The sequence below is a fragment of the Bombina bombina genome, chromosome 4 (assembly GCF_027579735.1).
Source record: "Bombina bombina isolate aBomBom1 chromosome 4, aBomBom1.pri, whole genome shotgun sequence".
Taxonomy (NCBI): domain Eukaryota; kingdom Metazoa; phylum Chordata; class Amphibia; order Anura; family Bombinatoridae; genus Bombina; species Bombina bombina.
The window spans coordinates 943484859-943511061 of NC_069502.1; the positions used below are offsets into that span (position 1 = coordinate 943484859).

Genomic DNA, 26203 nt, shown 5'->3' on the forward strand with positions numbered 1-26203 from the left:
TAGGTAGGTGGAGCTGCCTTTTATCTAGGTAAAAGGGTAATAAGATGGTTATAGAAGGCACAAAATGTGTGACTTGTCTACTTATAACATATGTTTAGATGGATAAGGCATTCTTTTAAATTATAAACATATACATTGAACTGATATTGGTTGGGACTTGTTGCATATCAACAGACTATGCAAAATAAGTTAATTAAAAAAAAATGCCTAGGATATCTTAGATCAATTCATTTTCATAGATCTTTGCCAGATGCTATATGTCTGATGGTAAAGGATTGTTTTTTACACCTTACCATTCATATAAACAGATAGCCAAAACAAAAAGATGCCTATTTTTTAGTGCTAGATGAGAGGATAAACAAAGAGCTGGCTAAGCTGTACAGAAAGCATTGCACAGAGTTCAGAGGCTAAGCAAGAGGAGAGAGCAAGTGTGAGAGTAGGGAGTTACAAAGAGAAGAGGATATTTTTTTTCTTGCTAGTTTGTCTTATTATACTCTCACACCTTTCATTCCTCTTCGTTTCCAGATTGGTTCTTGAAGCACAAGGAAGAAATAGGACTCTTTGTCATACTCCTCTCTGTCAAGTATTTTAAGGGTAATGAACTTCCTGTGGGGACACAAGACAAAGGGAAATGGATGGTTGGAGTCACACACTCATGCTTTTAAGTTAAAAAAAAAAGCCTGATGGTTATTATGATGTTATGAGTTGAGGAACCTGCACACATAGATTCAAGTATGTAGTAAGCTGATCCATTACTTGTATAATCTGCATTATGGGAAAATATGTTTATGTGTATTGTTATTTTATAGATTAACTAGTATTCTCAAGAAATATGTCATCAACGTATTGGATTAACTTTAAATAGTATACTCTACTCTATCATGTAATGTAATGGCTGCTGTTTTACATACGTAAATAGATGTGTGCATTTGAGTCAATGATTCGAACAAGCCATCCAAGTGTGATAGGTAAGACGTTAAAGTGGTTAGGGTTCAGCCTCAAAGCAGATCCCCCACCTTTCTTCTCACTCATCTCCATCAGACGAGGTTCCCCAATCTCAAGGAAGAAGGTCTTGTTTTTCTCATATTCCTCATCATCAATTATTTTCACTGATATGGTTTTGCTGCAAGAAGAGAAGGATAGATTGAAGAAGAGAAGCGTAGAGAAAAAAGGAAGGAAAAAAAACTAATGTATGCAGATTAAGATTACATGAAATATACAGAGTAAAAGTGTATGGCAAAAAAGTAGAGGAAAGAGCAAACCAAAAAATGTATTAAGTAAATTCCAGAATATTACACATGTAAACTATTAAGACAACAGGGCAACAGAGTTCGGGTGCACCTGTAAAAGAATTGCATATTAAACAAAACAAATAAAATATCAAATGTATTATATTCATAAAATACTTTCATAATTTAATACAAAGGTTTAAGCAATACAATCATCTATGCTTGCAAAAGAATGATCTGAAATCGAGAAAATGATGTTATCTTACAGCACATAAAATACTTCTTTCTTCCCCACATTTTAAAAACATTATATTAACCCTTTAACTATCTGTTTAGAGATATTGAGTTCTCTTCTAATTATGGTGATACATTAACCCTCTATGTACAAAAATGCATACCATCTACAGACTTGAGACAGAGGGCTGTGCACTAGTGTAATATTCTGCACCCACCCAAACAATATACAAGTTTACTCAATTTCAGACCACTTATTTTTCATGAGCAAATAAAAAAAACTACTTTTTTTTTTTAAGAAACAATAAAGCACTCGTTAAATGCTGATTGCTTAATGCAATAACTATATTTTCTCAATACATGCTACTTAATTTTTAAGTTCTACTAAAGACAAATTCAGTATAACTAGCAGCACTACTAAGGGCTGTAAACTAATGCAAGATTACTCTATATTAGTAGGTTACATGCTGGACATAGGTAGCTAGTGAAAAACTTGTTATCTCTGGTTCTGAAAACAAGGACTGATTAGCTGCTGATGCTGTAATCACAGCACTCGGTTGCGGCACTGAACTAAATGTAGCATACTCCCATGCTGTGTAAAGCTGAAGGCTGCTTTACCCAGCACAGGAGCGCACAACAGTTAGTTCAATGGCGCAATCGAGCTTGCTGTGATTAGGCAGCGCGGCCGTGATACACTTTTGAGAAAAAAAAATCATAAGAGGCTTCTGAGGAACAGAAGGTAAGTATATCTGTGGGGGTAAATCTCTCAAATCTCTTGTTTTTTAAGGTATCGCTAGGATAATGTTACATATTTCTGCATATAGTGCAGAATTATGTAACATATTTTTTCCGTTTACTGCCCCTTTAATCTCTTAGCAGGAATACGCTCCTTTGGGGTGGAGCTTATTTATTTTTTAAATTTTAGTATAAATTCAAAAATTTATATTTTTTTATAAACATGTGTACTGAGAAAAAACTTTATTTACTGCATTATAAAAAAACATTTATTTAAAGAGCGCTTTCATGTCAATTTAATGAAACATGTTATCCAAATTCTATAGTATTAATATAAATTTGATTAAATATTTATCTGCAGGCTCCCCAGTTGCTTCCTTTATCATGGCTCTGCTGTCACAATATAATTTTTCAAACACTCTATGCAGTTGCATAGTTGTTTAAATTATGGAGTTTTTAGAACATACTTTGTAATACATTTAATATTACACACCAGAGACATTTGAGTGACAGATAACTATTTTAGCTGTTGATTTGGCTATACAATATAGTAATCTTTTAGCTATTAAAAGGAATGAATGAATATTAAGCATGGTCCATTTATGTCATGTGCATTACAGCTCGGCTATTGACTTAATTCTACAATTTATTTAAAATCAGCATTCTGGGAAAGATTTTCAGGTTAAAAAACATTTAAAGTTAATTTTGAAAATTTCTCAGGAAGATATGACAGGTAAACAAAACCAGTGTTAAAGGACTCTGTACATTAATGTTCTTCATCATAACAGCCATTAGATAACCCAGCCTTTCACAACAACTTGCCATATAATCAACTACACCATCATACTTGCTATTGGCACGTTTCTTTGGGAACTAAATAATGTATCAGGCTAGAGATTGACAAAACTATGTGAACATAGCAGCATTTATTCACATCACAAAACAAAATGGCAATTTAAGAGAGACTAATTATTTTCATATTTCCTATTATTCATCACATATCATGTATGTTAGACATTTCTTCAATAATAGCGGTCTGGCCAAAAAACAATTTGCTATTTTGTCATTTGAAGCTGAGAGTCTGGAAATGTGTGTGAACTATTGATCTTCTTTTATCCCATACTAATAGTTAGCTAGCAATAAGTTGAAAATGTTTCTACAATTAACATGTGTTCCAATAACCTTCTATGTCTGATTGAGACACCTTCAGATAGGCTACATATCATTTGACACTAGCACTTCCATAACAAGATTGTTGCTGAGTGCTTACATTAAGCACCTCACTTGAAAAAAAAAATTGCTGCAGAAAGAGCCGTCTATTGTTTCAAAACTGCTGCAATATAGTAAAGAACGATGATTTCACATTGTTTGATTACCTAGAGAACATCAAATCTAATAGATTCTGACATATTCTGACATATTTGTAATACTCTGATAAGCAAGTGTACTACTGATAAGAGTAACAGGGTTATCTGCTCTAAAAATATAATAAATGTGTTTCATTCATAAATAAGGCTGCACAGAACATCAAACAAAAGTATATATATATATATATATCTCACATTTTCATGTATATCAAAAGACTCAGATAATACAATTTCTATATTAAAAGCTGATATTTTGATACTTTGATATTGTGATAATTATTTTTAGATTAAAGATGAGCATTTTCTTCTTTAATAAAAAGTACCAATTTTAATGAATAGTCAGTTGTATTCTATATATAGATCTTTTGCAATCTGTTACTAGATTGTTGATACAATGGATTTATTAAAACAATGACATTAAAGGAGACATGTTACTCAACATAAATCCTCCTTTATCCCCGACTCCCCAACTCCTCTTTCTGTAATTTCATCTGGATGGTGAAAAAAAAAAATAACGAATCAGCATTGTCAGTGATGAGTACACATTTTGCTTTGATGTGATCTCTTGGGATTTTGCAATAATCTCAAGGGATCTCACCATAATCTCGCTGTCATGATTTTAGGTGTAAGGGGTTAACCTTTCATCTGGGTGCTAATAATTTCGTTTTTCCAGATGAATTGTTTTCCCTGTTTATTTTTAAAACTAGACATCCAGCCATAAATAGTTTCTAAATTCAACTTGACCAAATGTTATTGCATATATCCAGAGTATTAATGCATCAAGTTAGTAAAAATGTCAGTACAAGAGAAGGGATAAAAAATCCAATACCCAGAGAGAGCCGAGGTCAATCAAAGGTGACACCCTAGTATATCTTATGACATATTTTTATCACACTTATGTGACTTGGTGATTAAATATGATACACATGTCATTATTTGATATCAAAATATTCCTCCTGTCATCACAGGGGGATTGCCTATCTGTGTATATGTACTGAATATACATAACAAAAAAGTTATACGTTTCTCTATAATCCCATTATGCTATAAAAAGGGGGTGGTAGTTACTTCCCTGGTTCACTCTGAAAGGGGCCTGTCAAATAACTGACATCAGAAACAACTGTTTCCCATGTAATAATCTTTGGTGGTTGCAGCAGAGAAAGTTCACTGTAAGTGGCATAAAATGAGAGTTTGGGCATTTTTCTAAGGTCTAGTGCAGACTAGAGAATATTTGTTTACATTTGTACCAACTGAATTAAGTCACAGACTTGTCTGGAGTGGCTAGTTTCTGAAAAAGTGGTTAAGGTGGAAAAAGTTTAATAACCCTTTTTATGACTGGTATAGGGTTAGTTAACCCGGGAAATCACACTCACAAGCATGTTCTTTTGCTAGTCCCAAAACCCACATCTGGATTATATTCTTAAAGTACAAGATGAGGTTACTAGGGTAATTGTGAGGTTACAAAGATCTATACCTTTTTTACATAGTTTGTATGCTATATCCTATAACAAATTTGCCCCCTTTCTATTAAAATTTTAAGCATTTTTATACCTTCTGGCTACACTTTATTCTCTAATGACAGTGGCACCCAATGATCTAATAGTGGGGAAATTAGGTTCTCATTTTCTATTCAGGGCTAAGAAGCACCCTAGTATCACCCCAGCATTCCGGATTAATTGGTCCTGGATGATTTAAAAGGGCAGTGTACTGTAAAATTGTTCTCCGTTAATGTTTTTACTATTACTTGTTATACCAACTGCAGGGTATAAAGTGTATGGGAAATTGCTCGTTTAGGTATATTTTTGTATATGAAAAAACTGTCTCTGCTAATTGAAACCACAGCCCAATTAAATGGGTTGAGCTTGCAGTGAGTGCAGACCTTATTAACTTATGCCTCTATATTTACACAAAATTCTATTTATCTTGTCTCAGTGTACACAGTTAAACCAATACTTTGAGTCTGATTCTCCAAAGCTCTTTGGTCCGGTGAGATTCTATAAGATGCCTTGTCAGTTTTACGAGGGGATTGTTATAAAGACAATTTTTATATTGGGAATTGTGCACCTCATTAAAGGGACAGTCAACACCAACATTTTTATTGTTTAAAAAGTTAGAAACACATTTACTACTCATTCCCCAGCTTTGCACAACCAACATTGTTAAATTAATATACTTTATAACCTTTAAACCTCTAAATTTCTGCCTGTTTAAGCCACTAAAGACAGTCTCTTATCACATGCTTTTTTATTAGCTTTCACAACAGGGGGGTGCTAGTTCATGTGAGCCATATAGATAACATAACATTGTGCTCATGCCTATGGCTTGTGGCAGACACAGCACTAATTGGCTTAAATGCAAGTCAATATATAAGTAAAACGTCATGTGATCAGTGGGCTGTCAGAAGGTGCTTGGATACAAGGTAATCACAGAGGTAAAAAAGTATATTAATATAACAGATTTGGTTATGCAAAATTGGGGAATAGGTAATAAAGGGAAGGGATTATCTTTCTTTTTAAACAATAAAAATTCTAGAGTAGACTGTCCCTTTAATGGGAATTTATTAATATTCTTCCTGTGAAACAGCAACATTTAGGTTACAATATAGTGTTCAGATTTAAAAAAAAGCTGATAATAACTGACACAGGCATCATTACTGCATCCACCGCTTCATAAATAAGGTCTCATAGATTTGTCTTACTGGACTTTCTGATATAACTTTAATATTCAAAAGTCCTAAAAACAAATTGTAAAGAATAGAATAAAAAAAAGAACTTGTATTGTTTTATAATCTTTAAAAATAAATTTAGAATAGTCAAATGCACCATAGCTGATTGAACCATAAACCAAGATTGTCATTACTAGTTTAGAGTTTCATCTATGCTATTTTCTCCTTTAATAATTTGTCTTCCTTAAGAACATTAAATGATGATTGCAGAACATTTACATTTATTTCCTTGTTTGAATACAAGCCATCAAGTTTGTCCTTCATGCTTAAAATGAACTGATCTACATTCTTGGAATCTAATGTTGCAGTAAAAACCTTTATGAATACATATAGCTGTTGCCACTATTTACCCTAATAACTAATTTTATGAACACAAATAGGTGGGTAACTAAAATGCAAAATAAATTTGTTGATGGCCCATATAAGTGACTTTGAATGAATATATATGCAGCAATAAGTAAAAAGACACAGGCAGACAAAAGACATTATCTTGGCACAGGCCGGTAACATTGATGGGGTTGGCATAACAGTAAATCATCGCAAACCCATTAGTAGTAAGATCAATGACATCTCTGGCATTATGCATTACTTTGTTTACAGATTTTTTTTCCCGTGGGCAGGAGCAAGGCTATTCTTAGGTAGATTAATTAGTCAAAATATCTCTATCAATTCAGAGTAACAACAGGAAGCCCATCACACGCGATATGACAAAGCAAACTCCAATCATCAAACTAGGATTTATATTTATAGAATATATTTTCCAAGTGTAAAAAAGAAATTAATTTTTTCTTCATGAAATGGGATAATTTAAGGTATGTTAATTGTCTTAGGTATACATATCATCTACTGTTTCAGCTATTAAACACCACAGAACATAAAGATTGATATAAATGTTTTAAACTGATCTAGATCTAAATTGAATTTTATTAACACAATTTACTTTTGCAAATTAGGAGTAGTTTAGGTCTAAACCGCTTAAAAAGCCTGGTTCCTTTTCTACTTTTTGAACAATTAGGAACAGGTGTAAATGAGCTTGTGCTAACCAATCACTTTGAACCTTATGTGTATTTTAAAGATTAGATAGGCAGATCTTTTTTATCCCTTTAACCAGCGTCATATTTTTCCTGTGTTGTTGTTCATTTTTTTTTACTGTTACCTGTTAATTTGTTCTTGAAAATCCTTACCTTACTTTATCCTTCATTCTTTCAAACTATATTCTATATACAAGTTCTTCTATCTTATTCTTTTTCATAACTGGTCTTTAAACTAATCTTAGATATCTACAGAATTAAACTCAATTGTTGGCTTCAGAAGATGAACTGTTTAACCTTTACAAACATTTTACTCTCATAATGATCATGAAATATATACTGTATATTCTTACCCTTTTTTCTATCTCAGGGTGTTTAGTTAAAGGCATGCATTGTGTGGCTGTAGGTTAGGGAACCAGGGAGGAAGGGACCTTGATGTGGTCCTGGGCCAACCAATACCCATTTGGCAAAATGCTGTAACTAACTCTTCAATTTAGCTTTTAATCTAGTTGTGTGCTTGCAAGAGAGTGTCAGACTTTCTATGTGTTGTATATATAAAGTTTTGGAGTAGAATTGCATAATTTAGAACACTGGTTTCCAAACCTGTCCTCAGGCCTCTCTAACAGGCCACATTTTGAGGATATCTGAACTGGAGCACAGGTGAAATAATCAGCTGTTTAGTAACCATGGTTCTTTTACCTGCTCTCATCCAAGGTAATCTTGAAAACCTGGACCGCTGGGGAGACCTGAGGACAGGTTTGAAAACCAGTGATTTAGAAGAAAAGAATAAAATTCTGCATGGACACTAAAAGCCCTCTTCCTATCAATTGACTTAAAAAAGCAATGAGTTTTATTTCAATCCACTGTACAAAGTTTTTTGCTTGCTTTCTTGCAGGACTTAAAATTGAAGACATTGCAATTGATTGGTAAACCTGGTTATAATGTGCTTTTTTAGGGTGTTTGTACAACATTAACCTGACATATAATATAATTTGCATTAAGAGAATTTGGCAAAGTAATCCCAATCCATCAGTAAATATCTTTAGCATCCAGTCTGCACATGATCAGTACCACTTCCTCATTTAATAAAAAGTTAAAACATACATCTCAAATCTTAATTTTAAACTATATATTTATCAGCATATATCTTTACATTGACAGTACACACTCACATAACAGCTTGTGCCAGCTCAGATAGCCAGCAGTGACACATATTAAGGTGCCAGTGACAAGGACTGTATAATCAAGGGTTGTCAGGTGTCCAGTTTTTAGCCGGGCAGTCCAGTATTTCAACCAGCTGTCCAGTAAAATAAATGCAAAAAACACAGCTGAGGTTGAAGAGTTACTGGGATGTAATTGCAACCTGATGGACAAATAGCTGACATGAGCTGCAGGCACTGGAGATTGGTCTGAGGTCTGATTATGACCCCATCTACTTTTTTAACCAATCACTCCCTGGCTATCCATTTTTTTTTTTTTGCGTATGGCAGTTGGCAAAATTAATTGGCTTTATAAATGGATCATCTACATTCTACAAAACATTTATGCAAAGAAAAAAAAGGTGTATAATGTCCCTTTAATATAAAAAAGTTTGACGAACGAGCTCTCCTATAATATACTTTCATATGAAATAGGATTTTTTCTTCAAATCTAAAACAAGAAACAAATAGTTTGATTCTCCATTGTTTTTACTTTAGATCAGTGAGGGCCAACTTCATAACACATGAAAGCCACAAATCTATATTTAAGCGTTATATATATATATATAGTTATTAAACACAAAATAAAATATTTCCTGAAAATGTACATGGTTGTAGGGTACCCTCTGTCTGCTGTTCTACTCTCCAGATGGTTTGTTTGACTTGTCACCTTGTTAACCCACCCACCAGAAATAACCAAAACACTCATTTTTAGTTCCACTTTTTCTTAGAGCCACAAAAACTATGACACACATTCTTAGTTCTGCTATTTCCAAGGGGGCCAAAAAAAGTAGTGCAGAGGGCTGCATGTGGCCCATGGGCTACAAGTTGGCCAACCTACTTTAGATGATTGATTTCCGCTAAATTATATTGTTTAAATTGATTAAACGGACACTCAAGTCAAAATGAAACTTTCATGATTCAGACAGAACATGCAATTTTAAGCAACTTTCTGATTTACTTCCATTAAAAAAATTTGAACAGTCTTTTTTATATTTAGACTTTTTGAGTCATCAGCTCCTACTGAGCATGTGGAAGAAATCACAGATTATATGTATATGCATTTATGATTGGCTGATGGTTGTCACATGATACAGGAGGAGTGGAAAAAGACATAGCAATTATGCAAATCTACTGTATTTACTGGTCCATTAATTTGTCCCTGTACATTAATTAGTTTGAAAGGTAAAGGTCATCAATCGTAGTGGTAAATTCAAATAGAATCATATAATGATTCCACTGTACTCCCTTTCAATAATACAGATAACAAATAAAATGATGTGATGAAAGCTATTTGTCTATGTAGATAAAGATAGAATCACAATCTAGTTTGTTGAAATGGTATGAGCTGACACCGGTCAATAGGATAAAAATGTTTTTCAATAGCTTCCTCTGTTAATCATTATAGCCTTTTATCCTTTTGAATCTCGCCATAACTACCCACACCACCTTGACATTTCCAGGCACAACTAATGTCAAGAGTAAATAGACCTTTTTAGTTAATACACTAGAGCAGAGATTATTATAGTTCACTGTGTGAGGTACTTTTAATAATTTATTAGCTGTATACAGAAATATAGAAACACTTCACAATTCTGAAATCATACCTAATCCAGACTTATAATAAATAAATTAAATTAAACAAAGTAGGGAAATAGGCTTCGTTCTTTAAGCATTAATGATGACAAAGTTCACCCAAGGGATAGTTACAATAAATATATGCCATCACTCACAATAGTAGAAAGTTGCTGCCCATCATATAATACAGCAGTGGCTTTAAATAAAAGGGATACTGTACTGTAAAATTGATTTCCTCTTAATGTTTTCTCAATAACTTGTTGTAGTAGATGCAGAGCATACACTGCTCATTTAGGTTTATTGTTGTATATGAAATAGCTGCTTTTGCAGATTAAAACCTCACTCCATTTTTCTCAGGAACATGCCCATATAAATGTACAAGCCGAAATAGGAGACACCTCCTAATTGCATCTATTCCTCTATGCATTAAACTTGACTTGACAGTTCCAAATAAAATTATATATTAACTCTTTCACTTCTAACAGAAAAAATATTTCATCAGCTATAACTGCTTTATCTCTCACTTTATAAATATAACACAAAAATACACATAGATCCCTGTATTTGTTTATTCCTTTGGATTCCCCTGTTTAGGCTGTTCCTGCTGTGGGAATATAACTAAAGGGGCCTTGTTTTATCACCCACTTATAGGCAAAAAATATATAAGATCAAAGAGTATTTTTCTTGTTATAATTTACAAGATTAAATGCTCATGTGGGTGGGCCTATATAGGTGAGATGACCAGTTGTATATGGGATAGAATTACAGAGCATAAAAGTAATATTCCTACAAGTAACCATTCTGCACCAGTTGCCCACCATTTTATTTCTGCAGGGCATACCAATAGTTAGGTAAATTTTCAAATCATTGACTTTGTTCCTAAATTGAGAAGAGGAGGCAATAAATAGAGTGTTCGTTTTGAAACAATGAGAATTCTTTAGGATCAATCTGCATTTTTGTGATATATTTATAAAGTGAGAGATAATGCAGTTATAGTTGATTAAATATTATTTTGTTAGAAGTGAAAGAGTTAATATATAATTCTATTTGGAACTGTAGGAGGTACATTTAAGATAGATGCTGGTGTCCTCTGGTGGCAATGATGTACATAATGATGATGTTTTTTGATACATTGCAATAATAAAAGAAACATTCCTGAAATGTTGCAATTTTGTTTCTAGAAATTGTTCTAATGAAATTAAAAAAAAATGTATATGCTGCAACATTTGTGATGTTCATTAAAGATTATGTGGGGCTTGGAACAGTGACCTCAAGTGGCTTGGATTGCTGGACTTTTTTTTAAGGTTAAGCGTTCAGTCAAAAGGTTGAATAATTGCTGTGTGTCCCAGGCAATCAAGAGGTTCAATCACAGCTGCAAATGTTATTCAGCAGTGATTTAACCCCTGTTGGCCATGTTTTTTTCTAAACAATTATGAGTTAAATATGTGGTGTTCAAGAAAATCAAATGGTTTATTCTCAGCTGAATGTCTTCTACAGCAGTGATTTCATACCTCAAATTGTACTGTGGTTAAATTGTCTGGCCCCTAACATTTTGTGCTGGCTTCTAAATTTGCAGATCTGTATTACATAATGAGCTCATTAAAATAATATAAAAGTGCAATAAAAAAATATTTAATATAATTTTGATACAGAATATGTATAATTTAATATAACTTTGATACAGAATATACCATAAATGTGTTTCCAGTGAGCATATAGCTGTTTCCCTATAATTTTCAAACATATTTCCTGTGGGATCCAACTAAATTCCACCAAGGTTTTTCAGTTTTTTTTTCATCATCCTCACAATAACTGTATAGATAATAATAGTCTATATCAGGGATGGCCAACAGCCACATGCAGTCCTCTGTGCTAGCGTTTGCAGCCCCAGGAACGGAGTAGAACTATGAATGTGTGCCATAGATTTTGTGATCCCAGGAAAAAAGTGGAATTAAAAATATATGCCTTGGAGACTTTTGTTTGATAGGCAAACTTAAATAAGAGGAGAGCAAAAAGATATACCGAAATCTGGCGCAGTGACACTGAACATCTTCAGCCCTTAAGGCTTCTCAAATATTGATCTGTGGTGTGTGGTCCCCCATGTGATCTAAATAACGGCCCTCAAAAAGAATACAGACTGCTCATAAGGGTAGAAATTTTACACAAGTTTTAAACCAAATAGCTAGCAACTGTATGTTTTATTAAATGTTTATCTGCTATCTGTGAGATTAGAAGTCATATAAATACTCTTTAAATTTTGGATTTCTGGTAATGTATATGGGAATATACAAGTAGCCTTAAAGGGACAGTATACTATAAAATTGTTTTTCCGTTAATGTGTTTCCAATTACTTTATTTACCAGCTGCAGAGTATAAAATGTATGAGATTTGCTTTTTAAGGCTTTATTTGTGCATATAAATTAGCTGATTTTGTGTTTTGAAGCCACAACCTAATAAAATGGGTTGAGCTTGTAGGTATAATCAGATCTCATTACTTTATCACATTGTGTACATATACCTGCTTCTTTATCTTATATCTGGCCATAAACCAATCACCAATACTTGGAGAGAACAATGGAAAATTAACATCTTATTACCTTATCGCTTCTATAACCCACTGGGAGTGTAATTTCTTCTACTGGCTGTGTTAACACAGCTTGGCCTTGAGGCCAAAAACTTTCAGGATGGGTGGGGATACCACAGGCTAAATAAACTATTTCAAATGCCAATATAAGGGTAATGGAAATACTTGTAAGCAATTTAATACACTCCAGCAGGTAAAGTGGATCATTGGGAACAAATTAAAGGGGATACATCTTTTGAGTAAACTGTCCCTTTAAAGAAGAAATTGATGCTTAGCACTATCAAGCTCCAAATAGTTTTGAACTTAGAAAAAAAAAGTTTCCAAATGTAATAACTTTAGCACTTATATGGGAATAACTCTCCCTCACAAATAATAATATAAAGACAGTTTGTTTTTTAGGTGATGATTGTTCGTTTTACTGAACATGTGGTCTACAGTCAACACAGTGAGAGACACATAAGAAGGCTGCACACAGCAGTGTCACAGTGTGATTGATGAGAATATTCCATTCCAGAGCAGCAGGTAGCTTTTTAAAAGTGAATTTTACAGACAGGTCTCTGCATCTTTATAGCAAAATATCTTTCATCATGTAACTAAAATCAAAAAGCGTCTGAATCCTTTGTGTGTATCAGAGAAAAATGGCTCTAAGACTTAGATGTAAAGTGTTAATAATAAGTTTCCTGTTGTTCTTATCACAACCCAACAATATGGTATGTTAACCTTTCACATTTTCAGCCCTGCAATAAAATCTCCACACAAAGCAATCTCCTCTGATCCATTCCGCTTCAATGTGCCAGACTGACCCATTGCCAAAAACTGATTCTTTTCTAACCAAAGCAAATGTCATCGCTTGCAATTTTTTGATTGCCTTTTACAACTAGAAAGAAGAAAAGAGAAATGGAAAATACTATTTAAACAACAATCTTGCAAACCCTTCCTCTATCACCAGAATATATTTATTGAACCTCTTTTTAGTGACAAGCAATATTATATGACCTATACATTTTTACAGTTGTATGTCAGGCACACAAGTTTAGGTACTGACCTAAATCTCAAATGCATCTTACTTATGTGCTTATTTTTAATATCAACTTTAAAAGGGACATTAAATGCCTCTTGATTTTGAGTAAAAATTGTGCTTTGTCCTATCCCTAAAGAGGCCGAAAATCTGTAACCTGGATTTTTAAAATGCTTCAAATAGTCTGAACAAGTTGTTTTAATTTGCAGGTTTAAGGGATAGAAAAGTCAAAACTGAAATGAACATGGGTACATGTAAATTTTAAATAGAAGCATTTTTTTAAATATACTTCCAATAGCAAAAATGCTTCTAGTAAATGTTATTACTGATTTTTAAGCGGCATACTCACATATGCTGTGATTGCTCTGTGCACACTACACACCTTCTTAAGAGAGTTAGCAGCAACTTGTATGACACAAATTTAGGGCTCCATTTATCAAAGGTCAGGCAAACATGACTTGCTACCACAAATATGTTTACTGGACATATGTTGCCTGCATTGTGTAATGCTGCCCCCTGCTTGCTTGCAGACAATCAGTGGAAAGCAGGGGCTGTCAATCATCTCAATCGAATCGGGATGATTTCCCTTTATCCTATTTTAGGTGGTGTAGAGGTTAAGCAGCAACAGTCTTAAAGCTAGGCTACCTAACTAGCATTTCGGGTGAGCCTGAAACACTGGGGCCCGAAGCTGCTTTCGTGTTTCATAAACATGGCCCTAAGTCTTCACTGACACAATACACACCACCGTCGGCTCTCTGAGCAGGCTTGGTGTTTGAATTCTAATGCTCTATAGCATATGTGTGTATGCTGCTGAAACAGTATACATTTTTGCTAAGGAAGACTATTGCTAAAATTCTTCCATTTAAAATTGAACTACACTTGTGCAAATTTCATTTTTAACCTTTCTATCACTTTAAAGAATTTGATTGCTGGCCTCTCTAGGGAGCATGGGACACACACAATATAAAAGCAAGATATGTTTAATGTTCTTTAAATCTTCCTATTAAAAAGTATGTTCCTTTTAAGTATTTCAACAATTTTTCTAGCAGGATGTTACTTTGTCTTTTTATTACTATTATTACTATTGTTGTACACATTGCTTTTAATATATATAATATAAATATATATGTAATATATAATGTAAGAAATTATGCAAAATCATTTATTACATTTTTCAAATTTCAAATAAATGAACTCCTCTGTTCACATCTCTTAAGTGAACATTTGTAAGTAAGGCACAAAGAATTATACAAGAATTGAACAAGGATTGGACAAGGGATAAGGCAAGTTTTGTTTTTATACTGAGTTTTATACACTGTCTATTTTGTAAAAAATGCACAATATCTTAATATCCCTTTTTGCCACCAACAAACTACTTTACTCAATTACTCCTTACCCCTCCCCACCTGCATTGCTTATTAGCCCATCTCTCTTAACCTCACCTTACTTTTGTATTCATGAATTTCACACATTCCTAAAGACTCTCTCTCCCCCTTGCAACTCATCACAAAAACAGTCTCACTACTGCAATTCCTCATCTCATCTCCCTCTTGCTCATACTAGCTGCTGGCGACATCTCCCCTAATCCTGGTCCCCCACAACTTCCCTGCCCTGCACACCCATGTGTGCCCTTCAATAGACTTCAAAAACAAAACTCTGGTAACCTTAATCTTTTCCCTCTTGCATCTAAAGCCACCACCCCCTTCACTTGTGCACTATGGAAATCTCACTCTGTTTGCAACAAACTCACTTCTATCCATGACCTCTTTATCTCCCACTCTCTCAATCTTCTGGCTCTGACAGAAACCTGTCTCCTTCAGACACTGCTCCTCTGCTGCATTGTCACATGGGGGTCTCCACTTCAACCACACTCCTAGGTCTGAGAATAGACAAGGAGGTGGTGTTGGTATTTTACTTTCCTCTCGTTGCACCTTTCGAAACACACATGATTCACTTATTCTCTCCCCTCTCTCCCCTGGCTCCGCAACTCTATTTCTAGATCACTTTGCCACCTGGCTACCTTACTTCCTATTCTTGGATACCCCTGCCCTCATTCTCAATGACTTCAACCTCCCTGTTGATAATCCCTCTGCCTTCTCTGCAAAACAACTTCTGCAACTCACTTCCTCTTTTGGCCTGTCAAAATGGACTGACTCTCCCACTCACAAAGATGGTCACTCCCTTGATCTGATTTTCAAACTTCACAAACTCACCTTTTCCTCTTTCTGACCACCACTTCCTCCCTTGTACCATCACCTCCCTCCCTACAACTCTCCCTCCTTCTACCCCTCACACTAAACTTCACAGAAGAATCAAGTCATTAGATCAGCGAACCTCTTCTCTCTTCCATCCCCTTCTTTTCCTGTCCTGATGAAACCATCTCCCACTATAACTCCACCCTTACATCAGTCCTTGATAACCTGGCCCCACCTACCATAGCTCGGAAAACATACACTCTTCCTCAGCCCTGGCATACTCCTCTGACACGGTACCTACACAGATGTTCCTGTACTGCTGAGCGACACTGGAGGAAATCTAGGAGTTCTGCTGACTTTCTTCACTATAAGTTCATCTCGAACTCTTACTATTCTGCCCTTAATCTATATAAGCAACATTACTTCTCTACTCTTATCTCTACTCTTTCTTCAAACCCAAAACATCTGTTCTCCACATTAAATACTCTTCTCCGCCCAATGACACCTCCCACCACAACTTTTCTCTCAGCCCAAGATTTTGCCAGCTACTTCAACAACAAAATTGACTCCATCTGAAATGAAATCAGCTCCCAACATACTACCGGTCTCCCACCACATCAAAAGCTCACAATCATCCAAAACTCACATAGCCATCAATTTAGCTCTTTTGCCCCTGTTACAGAGGATGAAGTTTCTGCCCTTATACTATCCTCTCACCTCACTACCTGTCCCCTCGACCCCATCCCCTCTTAACTACTCCCCTCCTCTCTTCTACCCTTACCCCTATACTCACACACATCTTCAACCTCTCCCTCAGCACTGGTATAGTTTCCATATCTCTTAAATATGCATTAGTCACACCTATCCTCAAAAAACCTTCTCTCGATCCAACCTCCCCATCCAACTACCGCCTTATTTCCCTACTACCTCTTGCCTCAAAGCTTCTTGAAAAGCTAGTATATGCACGTCTATCCCATTTCCTTTCATTAAACTCCCTCCTTGACCCACTGTAATCTGGATTTCACCCCCTTCACTCAACAGAGACAGCAATTGTTAAGGTTACCAACAACCTACTTACAGGAAAATCAAAAGGCCACTTTTCCCTACTTATCCTCCTTGATCTGTCTGCAGCCTTTAATTACTGTCGACCACCCTCTTTTGCTCCATTCCCTCCAATCCTTCGACATCTGTGACACAGCTCTCTCTTGGTTCTCTTCCTATCTGTCTAACCGTACCTTTAGTGTAGCCTACTCTGGGGTATCTTCTGCCCCATTACCTCTTTTTGTTGGGGTACCTCAAGGCTCTGTCCTCGCCCCCTTCTCTTCTCAATCTACACGTCCTCACTAGGTTTCTTAATAAAGTCCCACAGGGTTTCATTATCATTTGTATGCCGACGATACCCAAATTTATCTCTCTGCACCAGAACTATCTCCTTCCTTGCTAACCCGTGTCACTAACTGTCTCTCTCATATCTCATCTTGGATGTCCTCTCACTTCCTCAAGCTAAATCTCTCCAAAACTGAGCTCCTTATTTTTCCCCCTTCTTCCAAAAGCTCCACTCCCCATGTCTCTATAACTGTTGATAACTCCATAATTACCCCAACCTCACATGCTCGATGTCTTGGGGTAACACTTGACTCAGATCTTTCTTTCACTCGTCACATTCAGTCCTTGGCTAAAGCCTTCCGCTTCCACCTTAAAAACATCGCTAAAATGAGACATTTCCTTACACAAGACACAACAAAGATTTTAATTCACTCTCTCACCCTTTCCCACCTCTACTACTGCAAATCTATTCTCTCTGATCTCCCTAGCTGCCTCTTAGCTCCTTTACAATCCATAATGAATGCCTCTGCCAGGTTCATCTTCCTTGCACGTCGCTCTTCATCTGCCGCACCTCTCTGCCAATCCCTTCACTAGCTTCCTCTTGCCTCCAGGATTAAACACAAAATTCTCACTCTGACACACAAATCCCTCAGTTGCACTGCTCCCCCTACATCTCAGACCTTGTCTCCAGATACTCTCCCTCCTGTCCCCTTCGCTTCGCTCATGATCTCCTACTCTCCTCTATCTTGTTACCTCTTGACATTCCCATTGAAAAGATTTCCCAAGACTGGCTCCCATCTTATGGAACTCTCTGCCTCGCTCCACAAGAACCTCCCCTAGTATTAAAAGCTTCAAATGCTCCCTGAAGACTCTACTATTCAGGGACACTTACAACCTACACTAACTTTCATATCTCTACTGCTATCCCCTAAAACCCCATAGCATGTATGCTTATGAGCCCAGATGTTTGTAGTTCACCTTCATAAGAGTCGACTACAACAGTACAACTCTTGGCAGGACCCTCTCTCCCCATTTGATCCCTGTTATCATTTTTTTTATATACCACCCATGTTCATAGCACTGTGGAACCTGTTGGCGCTCTACAAATACCTGATAATAATAATAATAACTCCTGCACAGATCATCTGCTCACTGTGTAGAATTTTGCAAGGTCAGTTTTCTGGATTCTATAGAATGCAACATCCATGGGGGGTAGAGGAAAACTCTCAAAGAGTTAAAGGGACATGAAACCCAAAAGAAGGGTTTTAAGCCCAGGAGTGTGCATGTATCTGGAACACTATATGGTATCAGTTCTGCAAGAATAATGTCAATTTGCAAGAGCATTATTTCCTGCCATATAGTGCTCCAGACAGCTACCTAGGTATCTCTTCAACAAAGAATACCATTGGAACAAAGCAAATTTAATAATAGAATCACATTTGAAACTTTTTTTTAAATGGTATGCTCTGTCTGAATCATAAAAGATCATGCAAAACAAATAATACATATTATATAAATTTAATGGAGAATAGAATATTGAGTTTAAGGTCCCTTTACACATATTTTAGTTGAAGTGGAGTTATTTAATGAAAGATGTAATCCAATACCTGAAAGCCAAACTGTGTTCTTTAGAAATATTGAATTTAACAAGGGAAATCGAAATTTGGCATATACAATCGGAAATAGCTATATAGACAGAAGGGTTGGAAATGGATTTTCCTTTTTTGTTAATTATGTTTATTTTAATAGTCTGTTCAACTATGAATGGATTAATTAAGATGTTGGTTGTTTACTATAATAGAAAAAAATTTAGACTGGGATCTTGGAATGTAAGTGCGTAACAGTATAGTAATGCTGAGTGGCAAACAGCTTAAAAACCCAGTGCAATGCCAAACTCCTCTTCCTTTGCAGCTGCAAAATGTTCAGGGCAATCCATACATGAAGAATGGAATTTAAATTCTATTAAGCTGCCTTGGATGTAATTATCCATTAAGACAAAGGCATACACATTTGCAGCTGGTATACGTGATGCCTGGCACTGGTAACTGGCAAAAAACCCTTCCTGTTACTCCCTTGCACGTTTGCCAATCAGTCTGTACAATTTCCCAATCAGGCTTTAGCCTTAAGGTTCATTAGTTTACAAATATGAAAATGCAGACCATTTTTATTCCAGGTTTAGATTAGCAAGGTATACTGTGCATGATGACACCATTTTTTGGGAATAAAATAAAAAATGTCATTATTCTGACATGGCATATAATTAAAAAAACAAACAAAAAAAACTTTAGAATTTGCTTTTACCTCTTGTCATGACAAAAATACCTATGTAAGCTCTGTAATATGCTTGTGTCTCGAGCGCTATATGGCAGCAGTGTTAGTTTGACTATTATCATTAACGGGATACTGAACCCAATTTTTTTCTTTCATGATTCAGATTGAGCATGAAATTTTAAGCAACTTTCTAATTTACTCCTGATAAATTTTTCTTTGTTCTCTTGGTATCTTTATTTGAAAAAGCAGGAATGTAAGCTTACAAGCCGGCCCATCTTGGGCTCAGCACTTGGGTACAGCTTGCTGTTTGGTGGCTAAATGTACCCACCAATCAGCAATCGCTATCCAGGGTGCTGAACCTAAAATGGGCCGGCTTGTAAGCTTACATTCCTGCTTTTTCAAATCAAGATACCAAGAGAATGAAGAAATTTTGATAATTGGAGTAAATTAGAAAGTTGCTTAAAATTGCATGCTCCAACTGAATCATAAAAGAAAAAATTTGGGTTCAGTATCCCTTTAAGAAAATGTATATAATTATATCATGCTTGTTATCTACAATATTCTCTTTCCCGTTCTCTCTCTCTCTGTCTCTCTCTCTCTCTCTATATTATATATAATGTTTGGTAAATCTTTTTCTAGTTTATTATAAATATATACAGTATATATGTATGTGTGTCTATGTTTGTATACATGTGTGAAAAGGATGAATATAGAGCCCCTGCATAATGCTTATACATTTCCTCCAATGTTTCTGTCAAATATATGATGTAATGGAAACTTGAGCTATTATAGTCTATTAATATTGATACATACATTAAAGCATTAGCAGAGAGAGGTGGTAAAATCTGTTAAACAGAAAGAAAAGCAATTTAAACCTCTCTTCACAACTACAGTTAACAGGCTTTCTCTCTTATTAGTTATTCATTAAGTAGAGCTTGGAGTTACAGATTTTAATAAGATTTTGCACTGATAAATTAGAGAGAGCCACTAGTATCAAAGGTCTTTTCAATAAAAGCACGAGGCAGGACTTTTGTTTTGCTAAATGCGCTAATCCTTTTAACACCAGTTCCGTATAGGGTAATAAAAGATGTGTGTACATTACTTCGTCAATTGTATCAAGAGTAATAATGAATATTGTTAATGCTAGATGGAGAAGGGAAAAGCTAAGTTTATATGTTCTCCAATATAAAGAGAAGCTAATCACATTCATGGTGAATACCTGTCAACCTAATTATATGCCCTTTAAGGTTTTCATCCTTTTGCAGCCATGATTCTTTGCTAGACAGAGCTGTCCAGCATATGTGATGGGGACCATAATTGGCTTTCTATCGAGTTATCCATTCCTCTACACCAGGGGTGTCAAAAATTAAGGGAACAGTAAACACCTTGTAATTAGACTTTTCTGTTGTGTTGCTATAGAATAATATATCAGCCAAGTCTTAAAGTTTTTAAAACAAATTAACATACCCTGGTCTTGGCCAGACAAAGGCAGCTCCAGGTTCCTTATAGAACCATAAGTACATTAAGGAGACAGGAGGAAGGGGCAGAGTTCCTGTCCCCCGATAGTCCCACAGAAAGTGGGACAGATACTGGAAATGAACAGGGAGATATCTGATCTTAAAAAATTAATATTAATCTTCTAACACTACACATATACTGATGGTGAAGACAATGGGGCGATTTATTAGGCAGCGTATGCTGCTCATTCTGCGCGAGCCTTAGACTCAGGATTTAAGAAGCAGCGGTCGCGAAGTGGCAGACTGCAATCATCCTGATCAGATACGATTGGGATGATTGACACCCCCTGCTTGTGGCCGATTGGGCGGGAATGTGCAGGGGCGGCATTGCACAAGCATGCAATTAGAAATGCTTGTGCAATGATAAATGCTGACAGCGTATGCTGTTGGCATTTATCGATTTCGGACGGATATGATTCAATGTAGCAAATCATGTCCGTCCGACATCGATAAATTCCATTTGTTAAGTCTACCGTTATGTGTGTAAAGAAATAGAAGGATAACAGAAAGAGAGCATTGGAGATCATCCTCTATGGATGCCTATATGGGTCACTACTACAGTGACAAAGACATCACTGTGTTAAAAATCTAATTTGAAAAATATTTGTACAATTACATTATGTGTTATTATTTGATGAAATTAAAGAAAAGAAAATATTATCAAACAAGTCTGCAGCACTATATAGCAGCAGTTTTGCAAGAATACTTTAACAATTTTATACATCTGCAAGAGTACTAGATGGCAGTAGTGCTTGGGCACGTGCACTATACCTACCTATGTATTCTTTTTAACAAAGAATGAAGAAAATGTAATAATAGAAGTAAATTGGAAAGTTTTTTTTTTGTTTTTTTTTGACCATTGTTACTTATTTGGATAAAGATTTTTCCAACTGGACAGGTTTATCATTGGTGACTTACTTTTCTCTATGCTTCAATGATGTGATAGTGATTGCATTAGTGTATAATATGTTCATTAACATTTATTTTGCCTTGTTTTTAACTGCTAATGTATTGGGTGCACCACAAAATAATCATCACATTTCACAGAACCCATTTGCATTGTTTCTACCAAAGCAAGCAGCATTTTTTATTTCTAAACAACAAATAAAACAAAGGAAGAAATTAACAGTTTTTGCATCCGCAGGATACTATCTTTTTTTGTACATTGCTCAATTCATTAAAAATAATCGTATTCACATTTAAAGAAACCAACAATTAGGTTTAAATTTGTTGACTTCTTTAATAAAACAAAAGATAGTAACTGCTGTATAGAGACGAAAATTTGTATTTGTTTTTGGCAACCAGATTATTGTAATCAAGATGAAGTATAGGCTGCATGTAGTTTGCTGAAATGTATTCCCGAATCATCAGCTAGAATAATATCGTATGTTATCATATCAGCCATAGGTTTTCCAGTGATGGACCAGGAGAGCCGAAGAAGCAACAGGAACCAAGGCTAAGTTTCTTAATTATAACATATTGAGAAACAAATATTGAAACCTTCAGTGTCTGTACCACGAACAGAGAAAACATAACGGTTTTCATATCTCTCTACTCCAGCAGACAAGAAGGGAGACTATATTCAGAAGGTGACAGATTTTCCAGTAATATAGTAATTTGCTGAACAAAAATATAGTTTTTTTAAAAAGCCCTGTGCTACAGCTAAAATAATCAAGAAATGTAAAATGTGTCTCCAAAACATGTGATGTGAGGAGCGCTAAATGCCAATATACAATCTGGCCAAATCTGATAAAAACATCCGTATAAAACCTATATATATGTGGTCCTAACATTGAAATATATACATTGTGCAAAAAATGTGTATAATTGTAAGCACACACAAATGGGATCGGTTTGTGTGTGTTATTTATACACAAATGTGTCCCAAAATATATTTAGTCCTTATTTCCAATGTATTAGTATAGGAATATGTCCTTCCGTGTAAGTAAAAAATATATAGATGTGAAAATGGATGTGTCCTTCCGTGTGGAAAAATGTTGCTGGAACCTTGAAAATTAGCCAAAAGTGAAAAATATATGCCCAAAAAATGAAAAAATATGAAATGTATAAGGTGTACACCAAAAATACAAATGTGAATAAAAACGTGAATAAAATATATCCAATTTGCTTGATGTGATGTGCGATGTCTTAAAAAAATAAAGTGAATTATCTTCAAAGAGGTGTAGGTCAGGCTTCCTATAATAAATAAAGATACATAGTGCAATATTGCTAATAAATAAATAAATATGCGAACAAAGGTATTAAGCTTACCGATTATCTAAGGTGAAGCATGAAGATCAAAAGAACCTGAGCCGTTGGATAAGGTTGAACCGTATACGCGTTTCGGTCTTTAACAAGGCCTTTCTCAAGACTTATAATGCCTTAGGATGTAGGCGCTCTTAAAAAGATGTAGGCGTCCAATCATTATACGGTAATTTAACGCCAGAATTCAAATGGTTTCCGGGAGCATGACTTAATACCCGGTAGTTACCATTTCCGGTTGAGATTACTTCCGCTTGTGATAGCTTCCGGTTTGTGATATCCGGATAGAGTTACTTCGGTTTTGGATTTTTAATAACCAGTATATGGTAACCAACCTCTAGATATTATATCTATTCCCCTTATTTAAAAAAAAAAATTAGAGAATCTATGTGGCTCTAAAAAGTATCTTAAAAGAGATATACAAAATGTATATTTGTGGGTACCACTAAAAGCAGAAAATATATATTATATGTATATACTGTATAAGAGAAAAATTGTATTATGAAAAATATAAAAAATATATGTATAAAAAGTATATCGCTAGGTTCAGGTTCTGTTATTGATCTAAAAGTATGATCTGAGGTATAGTATATATATATATATATATATATATATATATATATCCCTCCTATCTTTGAGAGTATGACACAAAAACTAATACAACAAAATTAAACAAGATGGAATAAAATAAAATAAAACAGAATTTATGTTTACCTGATAAATTACTTTCTCCAACGGTGTGTCCGGTCCACGGCGTCATCCTTACTTGTGGGATATTCTCTTCCCCAACAGGAAATGGCAAAGAGCCCAGCAAAGCTGGTCACATGATCCCTCCTAGGCTCCGCCTACCCCAGTCATTCGACCGACGTTAAGGAGGAATATTTGCATAGGAGAAACCATATGTTACCGTGGTGACTGTAGTTAAAGAAAATAAATTATCAGACCTGATTAAAAAAAAACCAGGGCGGGCCGTGGGCCGGGCACACCGTTGGAGAAAGTAATTTATCAGGTAAACATAAATTCTGTTTTCTCCAACATAGGTGTGTCCGGTCCACGGCGTCATCCTTACTTGTGGGAACCAATACCAAAGCTTTAGGACACGGATGAAGGGAGGGAGCAAATCAGGTCACCTAAATGGAAGGCACCACGGCTTGCAAAACCTTTCTCCCAAAAATAGCCTCAGAAGAAGCAAAAGTATCAAATTTGTAAAATTTAGAAAAAGTGTGCAGTGAAGACCAAGTCGCTGCCTTACATATCTGATCAACAGAAGCCTCGTTCTTGAAGGCCCATGTGGAAGCCACAGCCCTAGTGGAGTGAGCTGTGATTCTTTCAGGAGGCTGCCGTCCGGCAGTCTCATAAGCCAATCGGATAATGCTTTTAATCCAGAAGGAGAGAGAGGTAGAAGTTGCTTTTTGACCTCTCCGTTTACCAGAATAAACAACAAACAAAGACAAAGTTTGTCTGAAAACCTTAGTAGCTGCTAAGTAAAATTTGAGAGCACGAACTACATCCAAGTTGTGCAACAAACGTTCCTTCTTTGAAACTGGATTAGGACACAAAGAAGGCACAACTATCTCCTGGTTAATGTCTTTGTTAGAAACAACTTTTGGAAGAAAACCAGGTTTAGTACGCAAAACCACCTTATCTGCATGGAACACCAGATAAGGAGAAGAACACTGCAGAGCAGATAATTCTGAAACTCTTCTAGCAGAAGAAATTGCAACCAAAAACAAAACTTTCCAAGATAATAACTTAATATCAACGGAATGTAAGGGTTCAAACGGAACCCCCTGAAGAACTGAAAGAACTAGGTTGAGACTCCAAGGAGGAGTCAAAATTTTGTAAACAGGCTTGATTCTAACCAGAGCCTGAACAAAGGCTAGAACATCTGGCACAGCTGCCAGCTTTTTGTGAAGTAACACAGACAAGGCAGAAATCTGTCCCATCAAGGAACTTGCAGATAATCCTTTTTCCAATCCTTCTCGAAGGAAGGATAGACTCTTAGGAATCTTAACCTTGTCCCAAGGGAATCCTGCAGATTCACACCAACAGATATACCAAATTATGTGGTAATTTTCTGGTTACAGGCTTTCAGGCCTGAACAAGAGTATTAATAACAGAATCTGAGAACCCTCGCTTTGATAAGATCAAGCGTTCAATCTCCAAGCAGTCAGCTGGAGTGGGTCGAACGGACCTAGAACAAGAAGGTCTCGTCTCAAAGGTAGCTTCCATGGTGGAGCCGATGACATATTCACCAGATCTGCATACCAAGTCCTGCGTGGCCACGCAGGAGCTATCAAAATCACCGACGCCCTCTCCTGATTGATCCTGGCTACCAGCCTGGGGATGAGAGGAAACGGCGGGAACACATAAGCTAGTTTGAAGGTCCAAGGTGCTACTAGTGCATCCACTAGAGCCGCCTTGGGATCCCTGGATCTGTACCCGTAGTAAGGAACTCTGAAGTTCTGACGAGAGGCCATCAGATCCATGTCTGGAATGCCCCACGGTTGAGTGACTTGGGCAAAGATTTCCGGATGGAGTTCCCACTCCCCCGGATGCAATGTCTGACGACTCAGAAAATCCGCTTCCCAATTTTCCACTCCTGGGATGTGGATAGCAGACAGGTGGCAGGAGTGAGACTCCGCCCATAGAATGATTTTGGTCACTTCTTCCATCGCTAGGGAACTCCTTGTTCCCCCCTGATGGTTGATGTATGAACTTGGCCCTCGCTAGCTGAGGCCAAGCTTTGAGAGCATTGAATATCGCTCTCAGTTCCAGAATATTTATCGGTAGAAGAGATTCTACCCGAGACCAAAGACCCTGAGCTTTCAGGGATCCCCAGACCGCGCCCCAGCCCATCAGACTGGCGTCGGTCGTGACAATGACCCACTCTGGTCTGCGGAAGGTCATCCCTTGTGACAGGTTGTCCAGG

The 26203-nt window shown here is 36.1% G+C and overlaps 1 protein-coding gene across 1 annotated transcript in view; it reads right to left on the minus strand.

Annotated features, from left to right (window-relative positions):
- Nucleotides 1-26203, minus strand: part of SLC8A1 (solute carrier family 8 member A1) — a 480484-nt gene that overhangs the window by 155461 nt on the left and 298820 nt on the right. The window contains exon 3 of the mRNA XM_053711941.1: nt 1017-1123. Within this exon, the coding sequence (XP_053567916.1) occupies nt 1017-1123 (107 nt within the window). The remainder of the gene's footprint in view (nt 1-1016; nt 1124-26203) is intronic.